Raw genomic sequence first — 8,201 nt, forward strand, 5'->3', positions numbered from 1 at the left:
AGCTCCGCCACCCAAAAACCACCTCCTGTGAGAATATATTACATGGACATATCACTTCTTGGAGACCATCGTTGGAGATACCTGAGACGAATGCGGCGTCTCGGACCATTTTCAAGAAGAGAAAGAGGTTTTCCGCGCGATGGGACGAGCAGTCACGAACAACAGAAGAACAGAAGCACAGAAGGACAGAAGTCCAAGCAGCAAAACAAGCCAAGGCACAGAGCGGCCCCGCTCTGATCATTCCGCATTTTGCAGCCCGTAGCAAATTAGCTAACCCACCTCGCCCACCACTGGGCAGGCGGGGCACCAATACATTCGTTACCCCCCAATCTGCTCGGCCGTCTGCGAGGAATTACAAACGATCGAGTCCACGTGATGTCGGGGGCACTCGAACGTGTGCGATCGTCGTGTGCGCCTTTGCGTCGCTCGGCGATCTCGTCTTTGGCTGCGATCAAGGCGCCACCGGCGGTGTTCTTGTCATGCTCGTTCTAGTACACTTCCCGACTCGTGTCGACTCGAGTCGGGTTGGGGCAAGAGACATAATATATATTTTTGAATATCCCTAGGCTTGGGGTACGAAACGTCTCGTCGACGCTACCTCGTGTTTTGGCCACGGAGCGATTTTTTCGTGTGCCCTGTGGACGCAGAAGTGGGTTGCGACATGCACCGGTGAATTTGGAAAACGAATGAAAATGCACAGGTTGTCCCATTACTCGAGGACAAATGGCGGAAACGGCGACGAGCGCGACGAATGCGACGCCTCCAACTGGCTCGAGCCGCCAAAGAGCTCGTCAATGTCTTCGAGAAACATGCCTTTGGTTTCCGGGCACTTGAAGTAGACATAGACACCGGCGAGGGTGCAGAGCGCCGCAAAGAGGAAGAAGACGCCGTTGATGTTGAGGTACGGGAAGAGCTTGGGGATGCCAATCATGAGCGCGCCCATGGCCCAGTTCATCATGGTCGACGCCGAGACGGCCTTGGCGCGCACCTTCATCGGGAAGATCTCGGCCGGGTAGATCCAGCAGATCGGACCCCACGAAATCGCAAAGTTGAAGATGAAGAACGCAGTTGCAGCAATCATAGCCCAGCCCGCGCTCGTCGAGCAGTCGAGATGCGTCGTGTTGCCGTCGCAGCCGATGCTAAAGACGGTCGCCGACACCAAATGGCCGAGCACCATGCCGGCCGCGCCAACGAGGAGGAGCGTGCGCCGGCCGTAGCGGTCGACCCAGTACATGGCTGGGATCGTCGAGGCAAAATTTACAATCTGGAGAATCAAGAGCGAGAGCAAACCATCGCCGACAACGTCCTTGAAGATCTGACCGCCGTACACAAACACAGGGTTGATACCGGTGGCTTGCTGGAGGAGCTGCAGCAGCATCGCAATCGCAAGCCGCGGGCGGATCGACGGGTGCCAGAGGTCCGACCACGACGACTGGTGCCGGCCTTCGTCGTCGATCGCGTCAGCTATCGCATCGAGCTCCTCGTGGATGTTGTCGGTCTTGCGCAATAGAAGGAGTTCACGATGGGCAGCAACGCGGCCGCGCGCCTTGTACACCCAGCGGGGCGACTCGGGCACGCAAAAGATCCCGGCCATGACAATGACCGGAAAGACCATCGCAATTCCATTTGTGATGCGCCACCCGTGGTCTCTGTGCTCGAGAGCAAAATTCACAAAGCCGACGAGGACGATGCCGGTGACAACCGCCATTTGCATAAAGCCCGAGAGCATACCGCGGAGCTCCTTGGGGGCCATCTCAGCACCAAAAATCGGCAGCGAGAACGACGAGTTGCCGACGCCAAGGCCTTGGATGCAGCGCGCAATGAGCGCGACGAGATGGCTGCCCGACGGTGTCAAGACGAGGAGGCACGTCCCGACGCAAAAGAGAACACCCGCAAAGAAGATCGTCGCGCGCCGACCTAATTTGTCGGCAATGTAGCCGCCAACAAAGGCGCCAACGATGCAGCCAACGTAGTAAATGACGTTGTAGACAGTCGTAAAGTTGAGCCAGTTGGACGGCAGCCGCGCGCTGTCGGCCGTGCAGTGCAGGTATGTGTTGCCGTCATACCCGACACAAAAGTCGTACAAGAACGAGTCCATGACGAGGACGCCGCCGGTGACGCCTTGGTCATAGCCAAAGAAGACACCGCCGAGCGACGCAAAGACGCAGACGACGATCGCATACGTGCGTGAGCCCTCGGTCGGGGGCCGGGCTTTTCGAAACGCCATGCGTAGTGTACTGTAGCTGCAAAGTGCAATGTGGCCATGTGACCATGAAGGATCACTGGTCTCGTAGTCGCGTCAGCGCGTCGTCATGGTTGTCTCTTGTCGTTTCGGCAGCTTCAAGCGAGGCTTCAAGCACGCGCGTGGGTGGAGCGTGCAACGCTGCATCGTATGGCGCGGCGTGGCAACACCACCGTGTTCTTTTGTGTGCGGTTGACAAAGCCGAGAGGGAAAGTGACTTGAAAGACGCAACTTTCTGGGACCGCAGCACTCGGACGGGACCAGCATGCTGCGACTCTACCTAATAGCTTGCCTAGTCGGGAGCGAGAGTAGTATTGTAATGCCGAGAATACCACTCGGATAGACTCAGACTATTAAAATCGACGCACTGGATGGACATGTCGCTACATTTGTACTGTTGGTACTGCGCTTGGAGATGAGACGCTGGGCTGGGATGGGCATTTGGGTGCTTCCTCGTTAGAGGAAGAGGGAAAGGAGAAATAGCAAAGATTACGCACCAGAGAATTAGGATGGGATGCGTAACACGGGCGCGCAAAGCTGGTCGCGGCCATATTGGGTCGCGGCATTCGTTGAAAGCGATGTTTGCGTAGCTTGTTGGCGTCTATATTACGTGTTCATGGAAATGCACGTTGCACAAGCCAAGCAAAGCTTCAAGTTCGATGAGCAGCACCCAAGGTCCCACTTCAACGTGCAACACGTGTTTTCCCGAAAATCCAGGTAAAATCCATGGGTAAAATCAAGTCCACAGGATGACGCAGCGTGTGCTTGTCTCGATTGGCATCGTGATTGACGATTTCGTCGAGTCGACCAAAGTCCGTGTCGAGAATGCCTCTTGTGAGTGTACTTGGTAGCTCGATGCGAACTCGGCTAGCGGGGGCAAAGGCATCGGATCAGATGACCGGAGATGTAGCGTCATCCGCCCATCGTTATCAGTGTAAACGAAAGAAAGACGTAGGAGAAGCTGGTACGCTGCTATTCCACGAAGCAAGCGCTGGCACTCCCCTCGCAGTGGTCCACTCGCATCCCTACCTGTCGGTTTTATCACAAAATGCAATCGGCGGTCATGATTCTTTGTTCGCTTGACGGGTTTGACCAAAGGTTAGTTTCCGCGAGCGTGCAGCAGGTCACTGCATCGAACCCAACGACCCAGCACGCTCTAACACACTACTACGACAAAAGTTGGATATCAGGTCAGCAGATATCGTGTGAGGTCATGCAGCGACACCTGTCGGCTATATGATCCATTACCGTACTTAACAAAGTATACACTTTGGTTCGCGCCAAGAAAGTGATGAAATTAACGTTAAGAGTGGTCCATTTTCAAAATGACTGACCAATAGAACGCAAGCTAGTCTACTCTGATAGGTTGACGGCAGACTGGATCTCGAGCAGTGAAGCGTTGATGCAAACCCTCGAGTCCGTCGAGAAGCTCCTCAGCGGTCTTGCACCGTGGATCCTGGCCGTACTTTCTGAACGCTGCGGCGATGCCTTTGTTGGCTGCTTGGACAGAGTCGATCTTGCGTGTTGCCGTCTCGATCCATTCGAGGACGCTTTCGCGTGAGCTCGATGTCTCTGTTCCCAAGGCTTGGATGCAAGTAAAAGAAGATGGTGCACGCCTTGTCAGACCACGGATACGTATGACGTCGCTCGGCCGTGCGCCGAGGAGCCACCGCGGAAGAAACGTCTTCGCCCACCCACGGCGGATTAATGGCGCGAAGCTGCTTCATGGCATCACGCATGCGTTGACGGTGTCGTGCCACGTGGACGATGTCATGCTCTGACTATATCGCGGCGGTCTCGATCGTGTGCGGCGTGAGTTCGGGAAACAAAGAGGTACGCATGGTTTTTAGCCCGTCCCTGGGGTCGCGAGTTTCTCGCTGGCGCGCTTCTTGAGCACGCACCCACTCCGCGTTCTCTGGTTATTGCAAAATGAACTTCTTCGTCGAGCAAATCGAGGAATGGGCGACGCCAGCGTCGAGTGTGCTGTCTATTTTGAGAGTGTTTTTCTGAAAATTGACGCGGAGCAGCAGTGATATTTTTGTTAAGGAAAAACCACTTTTGTGCAGGGAGTTTGCCCATTCGACGAACAGAGTGAGACCTGACTTGGAAATAGTGTCATATGAATGTACGAGGATGCATTCTGTGATATAGTTTTATTGCAAACTACGACTAACGTTAGACAAACAAATGGGGAGGTTGGCTGCGCTTAGGCTTCGTCAAACTTGGGCGTCTCGATGGGCGCCTTGGCCAGCGGGCTCTTCAAAAAGAGGAGCTCAATGTCTTCGAGAAGTAGACCCTTGGTTTCGGGGCACTTGAACCAGACATAGACACCGGCAAGCGTGCAGAGTCCGGCAAAGAGGAAGAAGACGCCGTTGATGTTGAGGTACGGGAAGAGCTTCGGCACGCCGATCATGATGGCGCCCATGGCCCAGTTGGTCATCGTCGACGCCGAGACGGCCTTGGCACGAATGTTCATCGGGAAGATCTCGGCCGGGTAGATCCAGCACACGGGACCCCATGAAATCGCAAAGTTGAAGATGAAGAAGGCCGTGAACACAATCATCGTCCAGCCCGCACCCGTCGAGCAGTCCGACTTGCTGGTGTCACCGTTGCAGCCGGCCGAAAATGAGATGGCCGAGACCAAGTGCCCGATGACCATACCAGCAGCACCGACAAGAAGCAACTTGCGGCGACCGATCTTGTCGACCCAGTACATGGCAGGAATCGTCGAGAGGAAGTTGACAATCTGGAAGATGAGAAGCGACACGATACCGTCACCGACGACGTCCTTGAAGATCTGACCGCCGTACGTGAAGATCGGGTTGATACCGGTGGCTTGCTGGAGGAGCTGGAGCAAGCACGCAATGAAAAGGCGCGGGCGGATGGACGGGTGCCAGAGGTCAGCCCATGTGGCCGAGTCATGGCCCTCTTCTTCAAGGGCGTCACCGATAGCCTGGAGCTCAGCACCGACGTTCTCGGTACGACGGAGACGCTTGAGCTCGGTCTCGGCGACCTCACGGCCCTTGGCCTTGTACAGCCAGCGCGGCGACTCGGGCACGCAAAAGATACCGGCCATGACGATCACGGGGAAGGCCATTGCGATGGCATTCGTCACGCGCCAACCGTGCGTATAGTCCTGGACGATGTAGTTGATGATACCGGCGAGGAGAAGGCCGGTGACGATCGACATCTGCATGAAGCCCGAGAGCATACCGCGAAGCTCCTTGGGGGCCATCTCGGCACCGAAGATCGGCAGCGAGAACGACGAGTTGCCGACGCCAAAGCCTTGGATGATGCGCGCAATCAAAGAGAGCGTATGGTTGCCCGAGTTGGTGAGGACGAGCATGAGCGTGCCGACGCAGAAGAGGACACCCGCCGAGAAGATGGTCGCGCGGCGGCCGTACTTGTCGGCAATGTAGCCGCCGAGACAAGCACCGACGATGCAGCCCATGTAATAGAGCACGTTGTACAAGGTCGTAAAGGTCGACCAGTTGTCCGGGAGGTCGGCCGAGGCGGCCGTGCAGTTCGTGTACGAGTTGCCGTCGTAGTCGACGCAGAAATCGTTCAGAAACGAATCCATGACGAGGACACCGCCGGTGACGCCTTGGTCATAGCCAAAGAAGATACCGCCGAGCGACGCAAAGACGCAGACGACGATCGCGTACGTGCGCGAACCTTCGGTCGGTGCATCGTGGGCACCGCCGCTCGGGAGCATCGCAATACCGCCAGCCATAGTGAATGGACCGCTTGAGCTGGAAAAGGCAAAAGGAAAAGTGAGGTTGCAGCTTGAGCTTGTACAAGTGCATGGGTGCGAGGTGCTTGGGCAGGGGCAACTTCAACGTCGTCGCCACCTGGTAGCCCAATTGCTTGCGCTAGTTTTTGCTTTGACGTCGACAAGGTGTTCGCGCGGTCCGTATTACGAAGACCCTTTGGTTCCTATCACCGTGGTCCCTTCGTTGCGTGTCCCTCGCCGGCAGATGCAACCGGCTCTTCAGCACTGGCGCTTGCATTTTCCCCCGAAGTCGCAAGCCTAATTTTACACTAGCACTCTTTTGGTAGTTTGTCTACATCGATGGCCTCTTGCGATATTGATGACCGTGTGAGTTCATACCTTTTGATCGAGGAGCACATCCTACGGCCACTGCCAGCCGATGCACTCCGTCCCACGGAAATCTGATACGAGCGGTACTGGACGACAGAGAGTCGTCCACTTCGAAATCCAGTGGCCACCTAGCGCCGCTGGCGTCCCCAAGATGCTCGGAAGTGCCTTGCTTTGGTGTCGTGGTCACACACCCATCGACGCCTTTTACGTCATTTGTGATGAGGAGACTCGCCAAGACGCGTATACAGTGACGAGGGCGACATCGCAGAGCGCACCCACTTGAGATCGTTCTGAAAACACTCGGGATTTCTCTCACTCTGTGACGGGACAGTGGGATGTTGAAGTGCCTCTGATGTAGCTGGTCGCGTTGAGCCAACCCAATTGAAGGCTTCCGAAATGTCCTCAATGTATAGCCTCCTCACGTTGCGCCGTCGTCCCGAGAGAACGTGCAGCGTGTCCCAGATAAGAGCATAGGACGGTTCTTTGCTGCTTGACAGCACCAAGCGGATCGTGATGGTCGTCGCCCGCTTTGCTTGAAACTTTGGACCAGCTTATCCTGAGCTAATTCCGTCAAGCGCCACGAATACGTATTGACGTAACCGCACTAAGCCTTGCGCTTGATGACAGTGGATACGAGTCGATGGGAAGGGACCGGTGGCCTCGAAACCACTGGCGTCACTCTCAGGTCTGCTGCTCCTAGATCTCTAGGCCGCACGCTACCGTATATGAATCGTATACCTGTCCCAGGTACTCTGCGGTTTCGGCAGGTTGGCAAAACAAGGTTATCCGCCCTCGTGTCAGTCGTGGAATTTGACCATACTGCGTGTTGAGAAACGTCCACAGCACTCAATGCCTCGTCCCATCACTCGACGCTCTCTCCGCGGCGACCCTAAGTGTGCGCGCTACCTCGTTCCTTGCACACTCCCATGACACTAACGATACTCGGTTGATGCACGGTCTGCCTCTGAGTGCATTATGAAGTCCCTCCTCTTCATAATTGCGAGCTAATGACTCATTTCAATGGCACCCAAACTCTCACCCACGGCTGCCAGGACGTCGTGGGGTTGCGAAGACCAATGAGTCACCGAGCGACCGTGTTTGTACTCGACACGGACAAGAAAACGACGAAGACGGCGTGTCGTGAAGCTGCGTTTGCTCGCCAAGCAGATAGTTGCATGCAAAAATGCATATAAGTGAGTGCGACAGGCGATCGTCACGTCTGTCCAAATCGAGATCGCAACAGCTTCCTCTCATTTCGGCGGTCCGCGCCGCGTGCACTGGTGGGGGGCTGGGCTTGTGCCTCGACGACCATGGCCTGTAGCACAACGCCGATGAGATGGTTTGCACGCCTCGTCGTATAAACGAGCCCATCGATGCGGACTGCTCAGCCTTTGGATAGATGAGGATGGACATAGCCTCGTTGCAATTTCTCATTCGGCTTTCTTCTTTGGCGATGATCCGTCTCCCTTCTCTGACTCGCATGTAGCGCAACTTGCAATACCCGACCATCACCTCGACGCCTACGGTGATGTGCGTCACATATACAATATGTCATCATTCTGGAGCCTGTCGGCGAAACCGGACGGGACGACGCTGTGACAATGTGTCAGACGAGCGGACTCCACCCTCAAAAGCTCCCTCAATGTGTCAGAAGAGTACGGCAGCCGTGATTGCAACGCGACCGACCAGGGTTGCGGCCCTCACAACCTCTTTGACCAGGTCTTTTTCACATTCATACTGGTATATTTAGAGACAAGGTTAGACCGCGGTCTGGTCCGGCGTCTTGTGGGTCTTGTACGCAGGCTTCTCACCGGCCTTGGTAAAGAGCTGCTCAATGTCTTCGAGCACGAGACCCTT

The 8,201-nt window shown here is 55.6% G+C and overlaps 2 protein-coding genes across 2 annotated transcripts; both read right to left on the reverse strand.

Moving 5' to 3' along the window:
- Positions 1-527: 527 nt before the first annotated feature.
- Positions 528-2,262, reverse strand: SDRG_08755 (hypothetical protein). Its single transcript, XM_008614652.1, has one exon. The coding sequence runs from the start codon at positions 2,225-2,227 to the stop codon at positions 710-712; it is 1,518 nt and encodes a 505-aa protein (XP_008612874.1). The 5' UTR covers positions 2,228-2,262; the 3' UTR covers positions 528-709.
- A 2,122-nt stretch (positions 2,263-4,384) lies between these two features.
- Positions 4,385-6,017, reverse strand: SDRG_08756 (hypothetical protein). The gene has a single exon (XM_008614653.1). The coding sequence runs from the start codon at positions 5,973-5,975 to the stop codon at positions 4,449-4,451; it is 1,527 nt and encodes a 508-aa protein (XP_008612875.1). The 5' UTR covers positions 5,976-6,017; the 3' UTR covers positions 4,385-4,448.
- Between the last annotated feature and the right edge of the window lie 2,184 nt (positions 6,018-8,201).

Source organism: Saprolegnia diclina (genome assembly GCF_000281045.1).
Source record: "Saprolegnia diclina VS20 unplaced genomic scaffold supercont1.27, whole genome shotgun sequence".
Classification (NCBI taxonomy): Eukaryota; Oomycota; class Saprolegniomycetes; order Saprolegniales; family Saprolegniaceae; genus Saprolegnia; species Saprolegnia diclina.